The following is a 23,160-nucleotide window of genomic DNA, read 5'->3' as shown; positions in this document are numbered from 1 at the left end:
TCAGATCACGCTCCACATTGGGTGGATATGGTGCTGGAGAAGGGGGCAGCGCAGAGACCGGGGTGGAAACTGGATGTGGGGCTTTTGAAGAATCAAGTGTTCTGTGAGAAAATTGAAAAGGTAATTAAGGAATATGTAGGTTTCAATTGTACGGGTGAGGTGTCGAAGGCAGTCGTCTGGGAGGCTCTAAAGGTGGTGGTGAGAGGTGAGGCAATTTTGTTCAAGGCCAGGGTGGATAAAGAGGAGAGGTTGGAGTGGCAGAGGGTAATAGATGAGATGTTGGAGGTAGATAGGAGGTATGCAGAGGATGGGGACCCGGCGAAGCTGGAAAAGCTGAAGGAACTACAGGCGAGCTTCGACCGACTGTCCACCAGGAAGGTGGTGCGCCAACTGAGACAAGCAAGGGGTGCAGTTTATGAACATGGAGATAAGGTGTATGTTAGCAGGGCAGCTCCAGAGGGAGGCAGCGGCAAGGGAAATTCTTCAGGTGAAGTATAGGGCAGGGAAGTTGGTGGAGGCCCCAGTGCTGATTAACAAGGTTTTTGAGGAGTTTTATGAGAGGTTGCACAAGTCAGAGCCACCCGGGGGAGACCGTGAGATGCAGGAATTTCTAGATGGGTTGGAGTACCCGAGGCTAGGGGAGGGGGACAGGGCTACATTAGAAGGAGCAATAGTGGAGCAGGAGATAAAGGATGCGATTGGGAGGATGCAGTCGGGGAAGGTGGCAGGGCTGGTGGAATATTATAAAAAATTTAAGGATAGGTTGGCACCCCTGATGGTGGGGATGTTGGAGGAGGCAAGAGGGAAGGGGGTGTTGCCGCAAACCTTGGGGCAGGCATCGATTTCCCTGTTACTAAAAAACGATAAGGATCCGACGGAGTGTGGGTCGTATCGGCCCATATCACTTCTGAATGTGGACGTAAAAGTGTTGGCAAAGGCACTGGCGGGTAGGCTGGAGGAGTGCCTTCCGAAGGTGATAGGGGAGGATCAGACGGGGTTCGTGAAAGGGAGGCAGCTGTTTTCGAAGATTAGGAGGGTTTTGAACGTTGTTATGGCACCGGCGGAAAGAAAGGAAACAGGTCGTTGTGGCATTGAACGCCGAGAAGGCATTTAATCGGGTAGAATGGGGGTACCAGATGGCAGTGCTGGAGCAGTTTGGGATTGGACCAAGGTTTGTGAACTGGGTAAAGCTATTATATAAGGAACCGAAGGCGAGTGTCCGCACAAATAATATCAGTTCGAGATACTTTTCTCTCCACCGTGGGACGAGACAGGGATGTCCTATGTCCCCCCTGCTGTTTGCACTTGCGATTGAGCCGTTGGCCATCGCATTGAGAAGTTCGGGAGCATGGAAAGGAATAGTGCGGGGGGGGGGGGGGGGGGGATAGAGCGTAGGGTGTCCTTGTATGCCGACGATTTGCTGCTGTAGGTGTCAGAGCCGAGTGCATCGATAGGAGGAATATTGGAGCTACTGCGGGTATTTGGATCTTTCTCGGGGTACAAGTTGAACCTGGACAAGAGTGAGTGCTTTGTGGTGTCTCGGCCGGGAGTGGGGGCAGGGGGGGGGGGGGGGGGGGGGGGCTGCCATTCCGTAGAGCAGGGACTCATTTTAGATATCTGGGGGTGCAGGTTGCCCGGGAGTGGGGGAGGTTTCGCAGGTACAACATCACTAGTTTGGTGGGGAGAGTGAAAGCTGATCTGGCAAGGTGTGATGGCCTTCCTCTGTCACTGGCGGGTCGGGTACAGGCGGTTAAAATGAATGTGTTGCCGTGATTCCTGTTTATTTTTCAATGCCTACTGATTTTCCAGCCAAAGTCTTTTTTTCAGGGAGATTGAGGGAAGGATTACCTCATTCATATGGGGAGGGAAGGTGGCCAGAGTGAGAAAGGTGCTGCTACAGAGGGGAAGGCAGGCGGGGGGTTTGGGTCTCCCGAACCTGTTGTCCTACTACTGGGCGACGAACGTGGAGAAAGTGCGGAGCTGGGTCAGAGGGGTTGATTCTCAGTGGGTCAGAATGGAGGAGAGTTTGTGCAGGGGGTCGGGGCTGAAGGCACTTGCAACAGCGCCGCTCCGGGGAAATATTCAGGGAGTCCGGTAATAATAGCTTCATTGAAAATCTGGAGGCAGTTTCGCCAAGACTTCGGGTTGGGTTTAGGGTCAAGGGAAATGCCGTTTCGGGGGAACTACAGATTTGAGCCAGGGAGGTGGGATGGAAGTTTTCGGAAATGGGAAGAGAGGGGGATTAAGACGCTAAAAGATTTGTTTCTTCGGGGTCGGTTTGCAGGATTGAGGGAGCTGGAAGCGAAGTATGGGCTAGAGCAGGGAGAAATGTTTAGGTACATGCAGGTTCGGGATTTTGCCAGGAAGGAGATACCGAGCTTCCCAGAGGAACCGGCTTCCACATTGCTGGAGGAGGTGTTGACGACAAGGGGACTGGAGAAGGGGGGAGTGTCAGCGGTATACGGAGCTATTCTGGAAGAGGATAAGGCACCACTGGAAGGGATCAAAACAAAGTGAAAGGAAGAGCTGGGAGAGGTTATAGAGGAGGGGGTCTGGTGTGAGGTGCTCCGGAGAGTGAATGCCTCCACCTCATGTGCGAGGTTGGGGCTGATACAGCTGAAGGTGGTATATAGAGCGCACCTCACGAGGGCGAGGATGAGCCGATTTTTTTGAAAGAGTAGAGGATGTGTGTGAGCTTTGCGGGGGCGGGGGCTGCGAATCCCGTTCATATGTTTTGGTCCTGTCCAAAGCTAGGGGAGTGCTGGAAGGAGGTGTTTCGGGTAATTTCCATGGTGGTGCGTGTGAAACTGGACCCGGGTCCCCAGGAGGCCATATTCGGGGTGTCGGACAAGCCAGGGTTGGAAACGGGAGCGGAGGCAGATATCATAGCCTTCACCTCGTTGATCGCCCGAAGGTGGATCCTGCTGGGATGGAGAGCAGCCTCTCCACCAAGTGCCCTAGCGTGACGGAGGGACCTGTTGGAATACTAGACCCTTGAGAAGGTTAAGTTCGAACTGAGGGGAAGCTCGGAGGGGTTCTACAAGTCATGGGCACTATTAATTATGCACTTTCAAGAACTGGATAACATCGAACATTAGTTGGGGGGGGGGGGGGGCGGTGGCTGTGTAGATTAAGGGTGACTATGGGTAATCCCTGATTCCTTTTTGTCATTTGTTTATGTAAACATGTGGGCTGGGGGTTGGTGGGCGGATGGGATCGTTGATATTATGGGGATTGACATATCTTGCTGATTATTTTTTATTGTTGATGGGTGTAAATGTGGGAGAAAATGTGAAAAAGGAGGAGAATAAAAATATTTATTTTAAAAAAAAAAAAGGGTAGCAGGAATAATCCAGGTAATTATAGACCGGTGAGCCTGACATCAGTGGTAGAGCAGCTGCTGGAGAAGATACTGAGGGATAGGATCTATTCCCATTTGGAAGAAAATGGGCTTATCCGTGATAGGCAACATGGTTTTGTGCAGGGAAGGTCATATCTTACCAACTTAATAGAATTCTTTGAGGAAGTGACAAAGTTGATTGATGAGGGAAGGGCTGTAGATGTCATATACATGGACTTCAGTAAAGCATTTGATAAGGTTCCCCATGGTAGGTTGATGGAGAAAGTGAAGTCTCATGGGGTCCAGGGTGTACTAGCTAGATGGGTAAAGAACTGGCTGGGCAACAGGAGACCGAGAGTAGTGGTGGAAGGGAGTTTCTCAAAATGGAGAACTGACCAGTGGTGTTCCACAGGGATCCGTGCTGGGACCACCATTGTTTGTGATATACAGAAATAATATTTCATAGAATTTACAGTGCAGAAGGAGGTCATTCGGCCCATCGAGTCTGCACCGGCTCTTGGAAAGAGCAACCTACCCAAGGTCCACACCACCACCCTATCCCCATAACCCAGCAACCCCACCCAACACTATGGGCAATTTTGGACACTAAGGGCAATTTAGCATGGCCAATGCACCTAACCTGCACATCTTTGGACTGTGGGAGGAAACCGGAGCACCCGGAGGAAACCCATGCACACACTGGGAGGATGTGCAGACTCTGCACAGACAGTGACCCAAGCCGGAATTGAGCCTGGGACCCTGGAGCTGTGAAGCAATTGTGCTATCCACAATGCTACCGTGCTGATCTGGAGGAAGGTATAGGTGGTCTGATTAGCAAGTTTGCAGATGGCACTAAGATTTATGGAGTAGCAGATAGTGAAGGGGACTGTCAGAGAATACAGCAGAATATAGATAGATTGGAGAGTTGGGCGGAGAATTGGCAGATGGAGTTCAATCCGGGCAAATGCGAGGTGATGCATTTTGGAAGATCCAATTCAAGAGCGAACCTTACGGTAAATGAAAAAGCCATGGGGAAAATTGATGTACAGCGAGATCTGGGTGTTCAGGTCCATTGTACCTTGAAGGTGGCTGCGCAGGTCAATAAGAGTGGTCAAGAAGGCATACGGCATGCTTTCCTTCATTGGAAGGGATATTGAGTACAAGAGTTGGCAGTTCATGTTACAGTTGTATAAGACTTTGGTTTGGCCACATTTAGAATACTGCGTACAGTTCTGGTCGCCACATTAGCAAAAGGATGTGGATGCTTTGGAGAAGGTGCAGAGGAGGTTCACCGGGATGTTGCCTGGTATGGAGGGTGCTAGCTATGAAGAAAGATTGAGTAGATTAGGATTATTTTCATTAGAAAGACGGAGGTAGAGGGGGGAACCTCATTGAGGTCTACAAAATCATGAGAGGTATAGACAGGGTGGATAGCAAGAACCTTTTCCCAGACTCAATTACTCGGGGTCACGAGTTCAAGGTGAGAGGGGAAAAGTTTAAGGGAGATATGCGTGGAAAGTTCTTTCCGCAGAGGGTGGTGGGTGCCTGGAGCGCATTGCTGGCGGAGGTGGTAGAGGCGGGCACGATAGCGTCATTTAAGATGTATCTAGACAGATACATGAATGGGTAGGGAGCAGAGGAATACAGGTCCTTAGAAAATAGGCTCAGTTTTAGATAGAAGATCTGGATCGGCGCAGGCTTGGAGGGCCGAAGGGCCTGTTCCTGTGCTGTAATTTTTCTTTGTTCTTTGTTCTAATCATCAATACCCTACTCACCAGTGCTGAGTTCCATTAGGTTGACTTTGCACCAGAGCTTGTTACAACCATGGTCCAAACATGGACAAAAGAACTGAATTCAAGAGGTGAGCTGACACCAAGGCAGCATTTGACCTGATTGTGGCATCAAAGAATCCTAGCCAAATTGAAGTCAATGGGATGTTGGGGGGAACTGTCCTTAACAGTTGAAATCAGATCTTGCATAAAGGAAGGTGGTTATAGTTGTTAGAGGCCAATCATCACAATCCTGAGTCATCCCTGCTGGAGTTCCTCTGCCAGTGTCCCAGGCCCAACCATCTTCAGCTGCTTTATTAGTGACATTTACTCTATAATAAGGTCAAAATTGAAGGGTGTTTGTTGGTTGTACAGTTTCAGTAAAGTCATAGGCATACAGCACAGAAAGATGCCCTTCAGACCATCCTGTCTGTGTCGGCCATTAAGCACCTATCTATTCTAATCCCCTTTTCCAGCACTTGGTCCGTAGTCTTGTAAGCTATGGTGTTTCAAATGCTGTGAGGGTTTGTGCCTCTACCACCCAATCAGACAGAGTTCCAGATTCCCACCACCCTCTGGGTGAAATTTTCTTTTCTAAATCTCCTTCCCATTACCTTAAATCTGTGCCTCCTGGATATTCCTCGGCTAAGAGGAAAGGTTTCTTTCTATCTACTCTATCCATGTCCTTCATAATTTGGATACACAGCACCAGTTTCTGAATGTCCACTGACAACATCCAGCTCTACTTCATCACATCGCTCTCTCGACATTTCCACGTTCTCTAAATTGTCAGGCTGCTTGTCCAACATCCAGCCTAGATTAGCAGAGTTTTTCTCCAATTTAAATGTTTGAAACCCATTGTCCTCAGTCCCTGCAACAAATGCCATGTCCTAGCTTCTGGCAACTGCAAGGCCAAACCAGACTGTTCCTAACCATGACATTACATTTGACCCTGAGATGAGTTCTCAACCACATATCCACATTATGCCTATTTCCACTTCTGTAACATCGCCAGACTCTGCGCTGCCTCGGCTCATCTGCTACTGAAACCCTCATTCGTGTTTTTGTTACCTCTAGGCTCGACGATTCAAATACACTTTCAACTAGCCTCCCATATTCTATCCTCCGTAAATTTGAGGTCACCTAAAACTCGGCTACCCGTACCCTGTTACACACTATGATGATGTGCCTGTGATATGCCTGTGCAGAGTTTTGTATTTAGTTAGTAATACGACCTCCAAACCAGTTGGTGGCGATAGAGATCCATCACGTGACTCTACACACCTGGCAGTTGATAGTAAGACGCACAAGAAGACAGTAGCACTTAGAGTAGCTCCAGGAGAATTCACTGTATAAGTCATCGTCTGTCTCGTAGTTCCTTAGTTACCTTTTCCACGTGTTTACAGGGACTGGTTTAGCACAGTGGGCTAAACATCTGGCTTGTAATGTAGAACAAGGCCAGCAGTGCGGGTTCAATTCCCGTACCGGCCTCCCCGAACAGGTGCCGGAATATGGCGACTAGGGGCTTTTCACAGTAACTTCATTGAAGCCTACTTGTGACAATAAGCTATTATTACTATTATTAATAAATCACCTTTATAGTTAATCAACTATATGTTCTTTGTACATCATGACATTGGTTACATCACAGGAGTGCAGAACACCAAAAGATAACAACGGAGAAGACAGGGCGAAATAGGCTGAAGAACAAAAAGAGAAGATTCTTCCGACGTTCTGGTGAACTACAGCCATCTACGACTCAATGCAGTAAACGACTGAAGTTAGAGATGGACGGTTTGAAGGCACTCCACCAGCTTCAGGTCACTCCACCAGCTTCAAGTCTCGGGTAACATAGATGAAAATTGGCGTGCTTTTAAGCAGCAATTCGGATTTTATATTGCAACCTTTGGCCTGCAGACACAGCCTGATGAGAGGCCTATTGCTTTGCTTCTCACAGTAGCATGTCCTCCAGCAATAGGAATTTGCAGTACCTTCGCGTTCAACAGCGAAGAGGAAAGCAAGAGCTATGATGCAGTCATAAAGTAGTTTGATCGGCATTGCTCTCTCAAGAAAAATGAAATCTGTGAATGTTCTAGATTTCACACGCGCACCCAAAAGAAGAGTTTCAATTAGAAACTCTTATCAAGATTTGCCATGCAAGTGAGCTGGCTGCACAGCAGATCAGTACGCTCAACCTAAAAGTGTTTGGCGCCAACCTAGAAGAAGACGCCAGCGCCATCAACACTGATGCAGTTCAAGAAAAAACATGGTCTCCATGCGGGCAGCCATTTTAAGTGGCCATCAGGTCCGTCATTCTGTGCCAGCGATGCAGCAAATGTCATGGGCCACGGCAACGTCAAGCATTTGGGAAAGTATGTTTCAAGTGTGGCCATACAAATCATTTTGCAAAGCAATGTTTTTCGCGTCTACAGTGGACCAAGCAGGGTCTGTCCACACAGTTGATGAGATGTCCCTTGAAGAACAGTTTATCATTGATCTGATTTCAACCAAGGACACGATGAGTCCAAATATGAGAAGTAAAGAAGTCTTCCTAACCAGTTGTGACAATAGTGATGATGAAGCTGATACCATCGAAGACAGATGGACAATTCCAGTGATGTTGAACGACACATTGATAAAATGCAAGCTCCACGTGGGAGCGAGGGCCAACCTCAGTCTGTCCGATTTGCACGGACTGCGGGTTAAACTGAAAGTAGGCAATCAAATGAGACTGCTGAAAGACTACAGTGGGATTGAGATTGAGATGCTGGGTGTATGTGAACTCGAAACATGGGTACACAACAGAAGTCACATCATACCATTTTCCATTGTGGTCACGAAACACAAGTCCATCAAAGGAGTGGATGCATGTGAGGCCCTGAACCTACCTAGGCTGTACATTCCAGACGGAGGAACATTATGACTGGCAACGAGATATAATGGCGCTGTTCTACGATGAGATACAACCGAAAGTTAAAGTAGAGGAAGACAAACCAGAATTCTGATCAATAGTCTTCAAGAATGTGAATTTGCTCAGTGGCCTGATACAGGAGCATGATGAGCTTATATTAAAGCATCTACAAGATGTGAAGGTTAAATGTTCAGAGCCTGAACAACTAATGAGCTTCACTCTGGTGTTTAAGTTTGAGCCAAATGAGTATTTCACAAATGCGATATCGCAAAACTATACCAGATGGAGTCGCGGCCAGATGTGTTAGACTTTTTATTCTTTGACGAACCAGACATCATCGGATGCACAGGGTGCCCGATCAACTGGAAGAAAGAAAACGATCATAGAATTTATCATAGAATTTACAGTGCAGAAGGAGGCCATTTGGCCCATCAAGTCTGCACTGGCTCTTGGAAAGAGCACCCTACCCAAAGTCAACACCTCCACCCTATCCCCATAACCCAGCAACCCCACCCAACACTATGGGCAATTTTGGACACTAAGGGCAATTTAGCATGGCCAATCCACCTAACCTGCACATCTTTGGACTATGGGAGGAAACGGAGGAAACCCACGCACACACTGGGAGGATGTGCGGACTCCGCACAGACAGTGACCCAAGCCGGAATCGAACCTGGGACCCTGGAGCTGTGAAGCAATTGTGCTATCCACAATGCTACCATGCTGCTACGATGTCACACTGAAAACCATTAAAACAAAGCAGAAGCATAAGGATCAGGGTACTCTTACAACAGTTATGAAAACTGTACCAAATGACTCATTCTTCAATTTCTTCGGTCCTCCTGAAGTTACACAGCATGGAGTGTTAAATAAATATCCTGCAGCAAGACTCGCTGCTGACTTTGAAATTGGTTACCTGCAGTGTGAACACACAATTCCATGTGCAATGTCGTACTTTACAGGAGAAGCCATTACAGATGATAGCGACTCTGATGAGGAGTACTACGATGATATTTACGAAGACCATGAATACGGTGAGGAAAGTAGAGGCTCAGAGGGTAAACCAGATAAGTACGCCTGCGAAACACTATTCAGGTGGCTTGGCGGGGGTGATGGGGTAATCACAAGGGATGCACAGTCTGCGCAGCACAACGATTAGTGTGAAAGCTCTAAGATGACGTTTGCAGAGGCTGAAAGTGAGATTGCAGTAGCAGACATACAAATGACAGCAACTCCACTGCGAACAGACTGATAAGTGAAGAAATAATCCCCATTCTGGAGAAACTGGCTCCTGAGGCGTATGGTGAATCATCTCGTGCACACAAAATGGTTCCTGCAAAGGACTTCCCAACACTCGCAGCCACTCCACCGAGAGACATGCTAGAAGAGCAGATGGATACATCTGCGTGCAGTTCTACAATGACAGACGAAACATATATCATCCTAACAGATGAGGATGAGCCCCTAATCGGATCTTAAGCAAAAGACGACCCACATGTTATCGTACTAAGTGAGGATGAGCCACCATTTGGAGCTCAAACACAGAACAAAGGACCAGCATCCAACATTGGGAACGTTGATCCAAGCTGGTCACCAGAGTGCGAGGCTTTGCAGATTGCTCCTGAAGTTGCAGACTTGACTGCGGCCGCATAATCATCCAAAAGTATGCCGACGTTTAACCAGGTGAGCGGCATGTAACTCCACGTGGATCAATCAAAACCCATCGGTCCAGCTAAGGCTCAGACAGCAGCAATGGTGGCAGAAGAGCCAGGGTCAGCCTGCACAGGTCCATGGCACAATCCAGCGGCAAGACCGATGGCACCAAAATGAAAAAGAGTGTGGTCAAAAGATCCCTCCTAATGAAAAGGAAGAAGAGAAGGGAAGTGGAGGACACTGGGTTGCACCCGCAGTACTGAAGAAGAAGCATAAGCAACGTGGCCAACGGGCCAGAAAGCATTCGATGGCACAGCAAGAAGCATCATGGTAGAAAATTTTAAAAGCTGCTCTCACCAGCAAGAAAACCGGTGTTCCAGACGTGACATCAACCAAACGTTCAGAAGACCAATGGGGCAATGTCATCGTGAATATCTAATAAGCTGTGCACCAGGGACACGTTCATCAGGAATATCATGTTGTATGAAGCATAGGTGCATCTTGTAAAATGACAATGCAGGTCATGTTTTGTAAAACAGTTATATTTGAATACAAAAGTTAATCGTTCCAGAGGAAGGAGGATGTGGTGATATACCTGTGCACGGTGCATATAGTTAGTAATGCAACCTCCAACCAACTGGTGGCGATAGAGATCCATCTCATGACTCTGCACACCTGGCACTTGGTAGTAAGATGTACAAGAAGACTTAGAGTACTTAGAGTAGCTCCAGGATTCAGTGGCACAGTGGTTAGCAAAGAACAAAGAAATGTACAGCACAGGAATAGGTCCTTCGGCCCTCCAAGCCCGTGCCGACCATGCTGCCCGACTAAACTACAATCTTCTACACTTCCTGGGTCTGTATCCCTCTATTCCCATCCTATTCATGTATTTGTGAAGATGCCCCTTAAATGTCACTATCGTCCCTGCTTCCATCACCTCCTCCTCCGGTAGCGCGTTCCAGGCACCCACTATCCTCTGTTTAAAAAAAGAACTTGCCTCGTACATCTACTCTAAACCTTGCCCCTCTCACCTTAAACCTATGCCCCCTAGTAATTGACCCCTCTACCCTGGGGAAAAGCCTCTGACTATCCACTCTGTCTATGCCCCTCATAATTTTGTATACCTCTATCAGGTCTCCCCTCAACCTCCTTCGTTCCAGTGAGAACAAACTGAGTTTATTCAACCGCTCCTCATAGCTAATGCCCTCCATACCAGGCAACATTCTGGTAAATCTCTTCTGCACCCTCTCTAAAGCCTCCACATCCTTCTGGTAGTGTGGCGACCAGAATTGAACACTATACTCCAAGTGTGGCCTAACTAAGGTTCTATACAGCTGCAACATGACTTGCCAATTCTTATACTCAATGCCCCGGCCAATGAAGGCAAGCATGCCGTATGCCTTCTTGACTACCTTCTCCACCTGTGTTGCCCCTTTCAGTGACCTGTACACCTAGATCTCTCTGACTTTCAATACTCTTGAGGGTTCTACCATTCACTGTATATTCCCTACCTGTATTAGACCTTCCAAAATGCATTACCTCACATTTGTCCGGATTAAACTCCATCTGCCATCTCTCCGCCCAAGTCTCCAAACAATCAAAATCCTGCTGTATCCTCTGACAGTCCTCATCGCTATCCGCAATTCCACTAACCTTTGTGTCGTCTGCAAACTTACTCATCAGACCAGTTACATTTTCCTCCAAATCATTTATATATACTACAAACAGCAACGGTCCCAGCACTGATCCCTGCGGAACACCACTGGTCACAGCCCTCCAATTAGAAAAGCATCCTTCCATTGCTACTCTCTGCCTTCTATGACCTAGCCAGTTCTGTATCCACCTTGCCAGCTCACCCCTGATTCCATGTGACTTCACCTTTTGTACTAGTCTACCATGAGGGACCTTGTCAAAGGCCTTACTGAAGACCATATAGACAACATCCACTGCCCTACCTGCATCAATCATCTTTGTGACCTCCTCGAAAAACTCTCTATCAAGTTAGTGAGACACGACCTCCCCTTCACAAAACCATGCTGCCTCTCACTAATACGTTCATTTGCTTCCAAATGGGAGTAGATCCTGTCTCGAAGAATTCTCTCCAGTAATTTCCCTACCACTGAAGCAAGGCTCACCGGCCTGTAGTTCCCTGGATTATCCTTGCTACCCTTCTTAAACAAAGGAACAACATTGGCTATTCTCCAGTCCTCCGGGACATCACTTGAAGACAGTGAGGATCCAAAGATTTCTGTCAAGGCCTCAGCAATTTCCTCTCCAGCCTCCTTCAGTATTCTGGGGTAGATCCCACTGCCTCATGGCGCCGAGGACCTGGATTCGATCCCAGCCCCGGGTCACTGTCTGTGGGGCGTTTGCACATTCTCCTGTGTCTGTGTGGGTCTCACCCCCACATCCCAAAGATGTACAGGCTAGGGAGATTGGCCATGCCTAATTGCTCCTTAATTGGAAATCAAATTGGGAGTACTCTAAATTTTTAAAAAATAAATAAAAAGAGAAGCTCCTGGCAAATTCACTGAATTCATTTAGTAGCCATAGTCTGTATAGTAGTTCCTTAGTTCTCTTTTCCATGTGATTATTAATAAATCCTCTTATAGTTTATCAACTATATGTTCTGTGTACACCATTACAACGGTTACATCACAGAACACAACACACACAAAGCCTTATTCACCTATCACTGTTGTACTCACTGGCCTAGATTGGCTCCCAATTTAAAAATTCTCATCCTTTATTTCATATCCCTCCATGGCTTCATCCCTCCCTTTCCCTGTAATCTCCTCTGATTTCTGTGTTAATCCAGTGTTGGTCTCACCACTACTCCAATTATAAATGATTCACCATTAGTGGGAGTGTTTTTAGCAACCAAGATGCTAAACTCTGAAATTCCTTCCGTTTTTCTCTACTTCTCTTTCCTCCTTTAAGACAGTACTTAAAATCTACCTCTGACCAAACCTTTGGTCACCTGCTCCGTATCAAAATTTACTTAATTTTTCTGTAAAACGCCTTGAAACATTCCATAATATTGAAGGCACTACATAAATACAAGTTATACTGTATATTAATTTTGTTTTGCGTATATTTGCTATTATTGAATCCTCCACCATCACCATCCTGGGAGTCACCATTGACCAGGAATTTAACTGGATTAGCCATATAAACACTGGTCAAATGTAGGTCAGAAGCTGGAAATTCTTCAGTGAGTGACTCCCCTCCTACCATTTTAAAGCATATCCACCATCTATAAGGCACCAGTCAGGGTTGTGATACACTTGTCTGGATAAGTGCAGCTCCAACAACACGTGGGAGCATTATGTCATCCAGGACACAGCAACCCTCTTAACCAGTAGTCTGTCCACCACCTTAAATATTCACTCCCTCACCACTGCACCAAGGTAGCAGTGTGCCCCATCTTCCAACCTGCCTTGGTGCATTCATCCAGGTAAGTGCAAAGTGTTCCATCACACTCCTGACTTGTGCCTTTATAGATTGTGGACGAGCTTTAGAGAGTCAGATTGGGAGTCACTCACTGAAAAATTCCCAGCTTCTGACCTGCTTCTGTAGCCACAGTGTTGATGTTTAGACAGGAGCTGTTTAGCACAGGGCTAAATCGCTGGCTTTGAAAGCAGACCAAGGCAGGCCAGCAGCAGTTCAATTCCCGTAACAGCCTCCCCGAACAGGCACCGGAATGTGGCGACTAGAGGCTTTTCACAGTAACTTCATTTGAAGCCTACTTGTGACAATAAGCCATTTTCATTTCATTTTCATTTCATTTAATTTCATGTGGCTAATCTAGTTAAGTTCCTGGTCAATGGTGACTCCCAGGTGGTGGATTAAGGATAGCAAACATACACAAAACAACTGTAGCTACTCGCAAAGTTTTCTTCAACAGCACCTTGAAAACCCATGTCCTCTACCACCTAGAATGGAAACACCACCATCCGCCAAGTTCACCTCAAAGCTACACACCATCCATCCTGACTTAAAACTTTATTGCCAGATCAAATCCCGGAACTTCTTCAAACAGCACTGTGGGTGTACTGGTCCACACCGCCTGCAGTGGTTCCTGAAGGTGACTCGCCAACACCATCATAAGGGCAATTGGGAATGGGCAATAAATGCTGGCCCTGCCAGCAGCACTGCATCCCGTGAAAGAATAAAAAATAACTTGCTGAATTTCTCCTACCTTGCTTCTCATGTCTGACTTGTATTAAAGTTTAATATTCTCGGACTAAAGTGCATGATCCTTGAACCCATTTTAATTTCTATCATCATCGCTGTTCCCCAGAGAATCCCTTCAACTTAATTAGAGGTTCTACTTTTTTTTTTAAATCACCATTTGGGAAAGGTAATCAGGCAAGTGATAGAATATTCCCATGATGATGTTGACTGAACAATGATCTCTTTTAATTCTGCAGTTGAGTCAGAGGATGGCTGTGAAGAGAATGGGCCTGAAGAACTGGTCCTGGAGAGTGACCTGATGCTGGGGCAAGAACTGGAGTTTGAAGACTCTGAAAAGATCATGGGCTTTGATAAAGATTCAAAAGGTTTGAAAAATTTCCCTTTTTTTTTCGTGATCCCAAAATGTGTTTTTTGAGACTCGTGCTTCTCTGGGACTTGATGTCCATTAGTAACAGTAATGGACCAGATGTTTAGATTAATAATGTCCAGGGCACTTTGTCCCTTGCACATTGCTGTTACTCACTTTTTAATTTTCTCTGTGGATTTGTCACACCTGTATTGTACTTGATCACTGCCAGGAACAAAATGAAAAATGGTGGCGATCAGAGAGGAGTAATGATGATAATCCTGGAGCTAATATGAAAATAACATGCATTGTCAAAAACTAAAGCCGCCTTCTCTCCCCTTCCCTCATTATATAAAAGCTACAAAACACTCAACCAAATTAACAATGCTATGCACAAAAATCAATCTCCTCTCATTTTATTTTCATAATTTTATATTGTATTATATTCATGCAAGGCCAATACAAATAGGGTGGGGCCCATATCCCCAATAACTAGCAGTTACACTTACTTTGTCAGCATTGCTCCTGTTGATCAGTTATATAAGCTGCACTGTTCTGAATGAAGGACGCTCTGTTTTCTATATAGGTGAATGATTGAAGACAATGGAAACTCATTTTCAGATGATTTTCACATAAAATATGAGTGTTGATGGAAAAATTGGTTGCTTCTTCATCACCTGATAGATCTTGATTTACCAAGCGCTATTGCAATTTAAGGTCAGATTAGGTATAATAGCTGAAAGACATCAAATCAGTCACTTTTCATTTAAATACAGTTGATATGGGCATATAGTATAGGGCTTAAGTAGTTTGATTTTAAATCTGCATAGAGTTCCCAGGTGATCATGCTCTGAAGCTCAGTTGTGTGTGGACGGGTACTGGAGGACTGCAGAGTGAACAATGCGGTGCCTGTATTCAAAAAGAGAGACAGCAAATTTGGCTACTTACAGACCCACTTGTATGGTTGGGAAACTAGAGACTTTAATTAAGATCTATCCAGAAAAAGAGAAGATACTGCTGAAAAGAAAGACATCAAAACGTTTTGTCTTGCACTCATCATTTTATTGGGTTCCATCCTGCACTCAATTCAGCTTTGAAATGGAGCAATCAAATAAGCTCCCTTTCCTCGATGTGCTATTTGAGAAATCTGCCAATGGTTTCTTCATTCATGTCTGCCACAAGCTTACCTTCACAACCCACGTGCATTGGGATTCCTACAGTTCCGATTGCTCTAAGATTGGCCTTATCGGCAACCTTATAAATGGTATTTGCTCACTCTGCAAGCTTGATGCTGAAATAAGGCACATCAAAGCTATCTTCAAGGATAATGGCTGTCCTGATCAAATCATTGCTTGCTGTATATCACACAAACTTATGAATGGGCCTTGGGCCCACCACTTCTGGTCCTGAAAAGTGCCCAGTCTACCTCAGATTGTATTGCAGTAGCAATACCAGTAGTATTCTCCGTGAACAGGAATTTGCTGCCAAGCCAAAAAGGCACTTTGCTTATCTCGCAAATGAGTAATGTGGTAAATGAGTTTTAGTACTGATGTGATGCCAAGTATTGTAGGCCATGCATCCCAATGACTGGCAGATTGTATCAAGTGGCACATTTCTTTGGCTGGTCCCAAAGGGCAAAGTACTGACCGTACCCAACCTGCCTGTGCTTGCAAAACTCAAAACGTGGTAGGTGTGATCCCATGATTGGACAGAATCATAGAATTTACAGGGCAGGAGGCCATTCGGCCCATCGAGTCTGCACTGGCCCTTGGAAAGAGCACCCTACCCAAGCCCAAACCTCCACCGTATCCCTGTAACCCCACCCAGCACTTGCTAAACAATCCTGATTGTGCTAAGAATTACACTGACAACCAAATTAAGATTATCAGTTGGGCTTGCAGTGTGGCTCATTTGCCCGTGCCATATATTACATATATTCTCACACAGGGCATGTCCTTTGCAGACAGAAGGAGTGTATCCAGGAATTGCATCTTTTTCAATTAAACAAAAGCTTGGGGCAGCCATTCCCTGGTTCATTGGTCAAGGAATTGCCCATGAGGATTCAGTTGACCTGCCTGCATTGAATTTGACCGAAAGCTGGCAGTTAACTCTTCCCAGGTGCATTCTCCATGGTAATGCCTCCAACTATCAGAGTCCACTTGCCAACCAATCAGCATACTCTCCTCGGGCATTATAAATTGCCGTTCCCATTACAACTGGTATTCTTGCAAATCTGCCCTGATGAGTGCAAAACAAAAAGCTTCAACAAGGTGTCTTTATAGGAATATGGTGTATTGAAACAAAACAATTGTTGCCAAGCTGAAGGAGGAGACAATTGGACAGGTGATAAATACCTTGGCTAAACGGGAGTTTTTAAGGGAGGGGGAGAGAGAGAGGGAGGGTCAAAGACATTAGGCCCCAGACAGCAGAAGGCTTGACTGCCATTTGTGAGGTGAATAAAGTTGATTGCACAAGAAGCAAGAATTAGATGTGTGCAGAGATATCTTAAAGGTTGAACATAAGGATGATTTTATCATTGAAGCTTTACCAGGCCAGCTCCACTAGAACAGGGAGATGGGTGAGATGTGCAAATTAGGATAATTATTCCAATATGGAGCATACTGAGGTCAGCCAACAAGCTCTTGTTTGTCATGATTGAAGGTTAGATTTGATAGATTGTTGAGAGAAAAGGGAAGATGGAATGTGAGAAAAGTGTGACTTTTATTTGTTTTTGTGATGTGGGCGTCACTGGCCTGGTCAGCATTTTTTGCTCATTCTTAATTGCCCTTTGAGGAGGTGTGCTGTCGCCTTAATCATGTGAGTGGAAATATTAACTTGGTGGAAAGTAAATGCTAAAATGGGCAATTTTAGCTGAATGACCTGTTTCTGTGTGTAACATCCCTGTGTTCCTATGAAGGATTAGAATTCATCATTTCCCAACCCTGTACACCATTTTTATTAGGGAAAGAAATTGGGATTGTATTAATTTTTTTAAATGTTGTACAGTGTACTCTAATTCAGTTAGTTCAAAAAGATAAATATTAATATTTCCTGCAAGTAAAATGCAAAAGTGTCCAATTTATCTTTATGGCAAAAGTAATTTCCCCTTGTTTTGTGCGAAGTTGACTAACTGATTCCAATTTCATCTTATTTTTGTAACAGTTTATTAAAATGAATAGATAAAGGCTGCAATGAAGGGATGAGAAATGCACAACAGGATATAGGAAGGGAACTGCAACAAGTTTCCTCACAATCCCGATTAGAAACTGAAGCCTAAAATCTCTGTTGACTCTTTTCCATTCCACATCATCCACCAGCTCTGTGAAACAATTATTATTCGCTTTGCCATACTGTCTTTAAGACCGAAACCCGTCCCACATCACTTCACAGAAGTGAATCAGACAAAAATTAACGCTGAAACAAAGGAAGAAATATTGGAAAGAAGACTAAAGACTTGGCCGAAGAGCGAAGTTTAAAGAGGGGCGTAAAGGGGGAGAGCAGGGTTTTAGGGGGGAATTCTAAAGCTCGGGGCCTAGATAGCTGCCAGTGATGGGGCATAGAGAATGGGGGATGTAAAAGAGATGGGGCTGGAGGAGCACAGCATTTTCGGAGTAGTTGTAACACTGAAGATGGGGAAGGATGAGGTGTTTTGAACACACAGCTGAGAATTTTAAGTTTGATACTTTGCTAAGCTGGTCGTGACTGTAAGTGTAACACTGCGACTTGGTGTATGTTGGAATGTGAACTGCAGAGTTTCGCTCATACATCTAGAGGGTAGAAATGAAATGAAATGAAAATGGCTTATTGTCACAAGTAGGCTTCAAATGAAGTTACTGTGAAAAGCCCCTAGTCGCCACATTCCGGCGCCTGATCGGGGAGGCTGGTACGGGAAATGAACCGTGCTGCTGGCCTGCCTTAGTCTATGCTAAACAGCCCAAATAGGACTCCAGAAGAGCATTGGAATAGTCACGTTAGAAAGTCACAAAAGAATGGATGAGAATTTAGGGAAGGTTCGAGATAGCTAATGCCATCGCTGTGGAAATAGGTGGTCTTTGTAATGGGGAGGATTTGGGGGTTTCTGGCCTCTGCTCCATGTCAAACAGGGGTATCGATGTTGCAAAGAGTAATTTCAAAAGGAACGAAGGAAAAGTTTGTGGGAAACATAAGTGACATGAAATGGAACCGAGGAACGATGTATAGAGAAATAGTAACACCAAGATAATAGAAGGCCATATTCTTGAACTTTACAATGCAAGAAGAGACGCATCAACAAAAGAAAGCACATGTATTCGTATGTGTTAGAAATTTCTCAAAGTACTTCACATGCAACAGATTTTGGAGTAATGTCACTGTAATGCAGGTGAATGTGGCAGCCATCTTGTACATAGCAATACTCCAAAACAGCTCTGGGATCAATGAGTTGATCTTTTGATAATGTTGGCTGAGGGAAGAATGTTGCTCAGAACTCTGGCCTTTGAATGTACCTGGAAATTTAACATCCAACTAACCACCAAAACAGTGTTTTGGTTTTTATTGATTCATCCCGCACATTGAACCTCCAACAATGCAGCGTTCTCAGTACTGTACTCCAGCCCTGGAGTGGTGCTTGAATCCCATTTCTAACTCGGGTGACAGCACCACAAACCAATCCAAGCTGACAAAGAATTGAATGAAGTGTTCGAAATGGATTGATTCCAATAGATAAAAGAGGAATTGGTATTTGGTCCACAAGGGCAAATTGATAGGTTAACTTGAGCAAGTTGAAAAGCAAAGAATGATTATGTTTGAATTGTGACCTACACTGTTTGACGATGCAGGTTGCCGTTTAGGGAGATACAGGAATTTCTATCAAATACAAACAGATGGAATTATTCAGGCTAGATATAGTTCAGTTAAATGTGGCATGGCGGCGCAGTGGTTAGCACTGCTGCCTCAGCACCAGGGTCCCAGGTTCAATTTCGACCTCTGGTGTTGAGTTTGCCCTTTCTCCCCGTGTCTGTGAGGGTTTCCTCCCACAGTCCAAAGATGTGCAGGTTAAGTGGATTGGTCATGCTAAATTGTCCCTTAGTGTCCAAAGGTTAGGTGAAGTTACGATGTTACAGGGATAGGGTGGGGGAGTGGGCCTAGGATAGTGTGCTCTTTTAGAGGTTCGGTGCAGACTAGATGGGCTCCCGGATTGCCTCTCTCTGCACTGTATGCACTGTAGGGATTCTATGAAAGGTAGATGTGGGAAGAAAGAATTGCCTTAAATAATTACTTATGGTCAAAAATTAGAGATTTATTAGTTAGTGTTAATGAGGAAAGAAAAAATATCAGATTTGTAATCATTAGAGTTAATTATACTATCGTCATTGGCAATGGACTTTTATGCCCATGAATAGATGGTGGTCAAATCAGTCTTTTTTTCTTGGTACTCATCCCTAGTTGCCCTGACACTGTGCTGTGGGTTTTGTATAACTTAGTGACTTGTTAGGTTTTACAATTCAACCATGTAGAATGGGTGATGGAGTCACTTGTATGCCTCCTCAAGTTGTGTTGACTGGTTTTTTGCCTAAAGAAAGGACATGTGCAAGCCAGTTTGATTTTGGTGACAGTCCAGCTGCTTTTCATATTTTCGTTCTGATTCCATCCCATAAACTCTCAGATTTCCGCATTTTCTGTGGTTAGATTTGAGCATGCAATCTTTGGGTTGTTAGTCCAGTCGCAAAAGTTTGATACTACTGTAACCTCTTTCTTCAATTTCCCCGATCAGTACAGGTCAAGTGCACTGATATTCATTTTGTGATAGAATCCCCAGATGAAAAGAGTTGCATTGCAGCAAGGAAAATACTTTGCAGCAAAGAGGCGACTCAGAATCTTAGCTTTTTGCTGTTAATTCTCATCATTCCACCCTGAGTAGGGGCTTTATAACACTGCTCCCTGAAAATGAAGGAAACACAAAGAGAACAAATATTGTGAATGGCAATGCCTTGAGCAAAGCATCAAGCCAGAGCAAACAGCCAGTCTAAGCACTGGCCGAAGTGGAGTACTGCAGTTTAGTGGTAAACCTTGTTATTAATTGAAACAAAAGCAAAATTCAGTGCATGCTGGAAATCTGAAATATAAACAAAAAATGTTGGAAATTTCAGAAGGCCAGGCAGCATCTGTGGAGGCAGAGAAAAAAACGGGGAAGTCAATCATAGTGATACTTTGGACTACAAGCAAAATAAATGACTAAGTAGATCTACTGCAAAATAGTAATGATGTCCAACAATAGGGGGTGAAAGAAATCAGTAAGGGTGATGGGTGAAGGGAAGGGACAAACAAAAACCACTATCTAAGGGATAATGTTGAAGGTGTTATTTTCTGAGGTCAGAAGTAAAGTATATAAAAACGTAGATTGATGAGCTAATTAACAGAGAGGGACCTGAAACGGTAGTAATGTTACATGTTGGTATTGAAGATATAAATGGAGATCCAGAGATTACAAATATTTGTGGATCTGTGTTTAAAAAAAAAAAGGTGTAAACCTGATCAATGTTTTCAGCTATATCTGGGGTGCAGAAAATAAACCGGAAACTGATTTAAATGATTGCTAATGGATAGCTGAAAGTGGAAATACAGAAGAATAAATGATTATTCCTAAGGGAAGGAGAGGTTGCACATAACTAGGTGGGAGCATAAACATTTGATACTGTTTAGTTGAAGTGAATCCCAGTCAATCCTAAAAATGCAGGAGAGCAACTCTGAAAGTTTTTCATCTTTGTTCCTTAATAGATATTCTTAAACAGAATGATGGAAATAATATTGATCAGCATAAAATTAATGTGATTAAGATGAAAAAAATAAGAAAAAGGGAGAGATATTCTTGCACTAAAGACAGAATATTACAAATACGTGTTAAGTAATGGGTTAAGAGACATTGCAATTAGTTGTCTCCTTTATGTTAAGTATCCATTAATTGACACTGATATGTAAAGGGGCTTCAGGTGGCCTCTGTCAGGTGGTGTGTTGTTAAGAATTTTGTGCAGAGGCTGTGGAAGTGAAATAAAGGGTGTTTGGTGAAAAGGAACAAGAACTTTAGACTCTTCATATCACAGCAACTAAAACGGCTAACAATGCGTACTTGGAAGTCATGTTCCCTCTCAGCTGCGTGGCTGCAGAAGAACCCGAAAATCTCCCCACTGGTCATGCAACAAAATCTGGCGCCTTTATTGTCATGTGTGGACGGCTGAGCAAAAAAGCCTTCGTGGAGCTGTGCACTGAAACAAATTGCCCGCGCACTCCAAAGAGGAAATTAGAGGCAACATTGATTCAGAGTAAAATCGTGCTTATTTTTCCATCCCCCACATAAAGTTGGAGGTTACTAACAGTATAAAAAATAGCTTTATAAATATTGACATTACTGAGCCATGGTTCAGCATTTTATTATAAATCTGAGCAGGTCTTTCTATCCCTCTTCCAGGACCTCCATTTTGTTCATTTATTTCAATGCGAGCACCGACTGGAACAGTCACACATTCAAAATTACTGCACCATTACCCAGAGAATCCTAGGGCATTCCCATCACTGGAATTGCATTGTCTAACTTCTTTCCATAGAATCCCTACAGTGCAGAAGGAAGCCATTTGCCCATCGAATCTGTACCAACCCTCTTAAAGAAGCACACTTTCCCCCACCCTATCCCTAGCACAGTGGTTAGCGCTGTTGCTTCACAGCTAAGGGTTCCAGGTTCGATTCCCGGCTTGGGTCACTGGCTGTGCCGAGTCTGCATGTTCTCCTTGTGGTCTGCGTGGGTTTCCTCAAATTTCCTCCCACAAGTCCCAAAAGACGTGCTTGTTAGGTGAATTGGATATTCTGAATTCTTCCTCAATGTACCCGAACAGGCACCGGAATGTGGCGACTAGGAGCTTTTCTTTTTTAAAAAAAAATATATTTATTAAAGTTTTTTAACACAATTTTTCACCCTTACAAACAATAAACTCCCCCCTCGTAACAAAATAATAAGATATCGCACAGAACAAGATATATACATGATAAAATGATATGTTACATAGCTTTGTACACTGGTTCTCTCCCGCACGTGCCAGTTTCCCCAATCCTTCATGTTATCTCTTGCTCATCCACCCTCCCAGGCAAGCCCCCATTCCCCCCGCCCCCCCCCCCCCCTCTCCCAGGACGTCCCGTTCTCCCCCCCCCCTAGGTTGCTGCTGCTGCTGACCGACCTTCCTCTAACGCTCCGCGAGATAGTCTAGGAACGGTTGCCACCGCCTGTAGAACCCCTGCGCAGACCCTCTCAAGGCAAACTTAATCCTCTCCGGCTTTATGAACCCAGCCATGTCGTTTATCCAGGCCTCCACGCTGGGGGGCTTCACCTCTTTCCACATTAGCAAGATCCGTCGCCGGGCTACTGGGGACGCAAAGGCAAGAATGCCGGCCTCTTTCGCCTCCTGCACTCCCAGCTCGTCCACTACTCCAAATATTGCTAGCCCCCAGCTTGGCTTGACCCGGACTTTCACCACCTGAGATATTGCTCCCGCCACTCCTCTCCAGAACCCCAACAGTGCCAGGCATGACCAAAACATATGGACATGGTTTGCCGGGCTCCCTGAGCACCTTCCACATCTGTCCTCTACCCCAAAGAACCTACTCAACCTCGCCCCCGTCAAGTACGTTCTGTGAACCACCTTAAATTGTATCAGGCTGAGCCTGGCACACGAGGAGGAGGAATTAACCCTACCTAGGGCATCAGCCCACAGACCTTCCTCAATCTCATCCCCCAGCTCCTCCTCCCATTTACCCTTCAGCTCCTCTACCAGCGCTTCCCCCTCTTCTTTCATCACCTGGTATATTGCCGACACCTTGCCCTCCCCGACCCATACACCCGAGATCACCCTGTCTTGAATTTCTTGTGCCGGGAGCAACGGGAAATCCCCATACCTGTCGCCTCACAAACGCCCTCACC

The 23,160-nt window shown here is 45.1% G+C and overlaps 1 protein-coding gene across 1 annotated transcript in view; it reads left to right on the top strand.

Annotated features, from left to right (window-relative positions):
* LOC140411488 (uncharacterized) overlaps positions 1 to 23,160 on the top strand; it is a 193,586-nt gene that overhangs the window by 20,676 nt on the left and 149,750 nt on the right. The window contains exon 2 of the mRNA XM_072500580.1: positions 14,107 to 14,235. Within this exon, the coding sequence (XP_072356681.1) occupies positions 14,107 to 14,235 (129 nt within the window). The remainder of the gene's footprint in view (positions 1 to 14,106; positions 14,236 to 23,160) is intronic.

This window comes from Scyliorhinus torazame, chromosome 4, assembly GCF_047496885.1.
Source record: "Scyliorhinus torazame isolate Kashiwa2021f chromosome 4, sScyTor2.1, whole genome shotgun sequence".
In the NCBI taxonomy this organism is placed as follows: Eukaryota; Metazoa; Chordata; class Chondrichthyes; order Carcharhiniformes; family Scyliorhinidae; genus Scyliorhinus; species Scyliorhinus torazame.
Note: the sequence above shows the minus strand (reverse complement) of the source record. Positions and strands in the feature narration are given on the sequence as shown.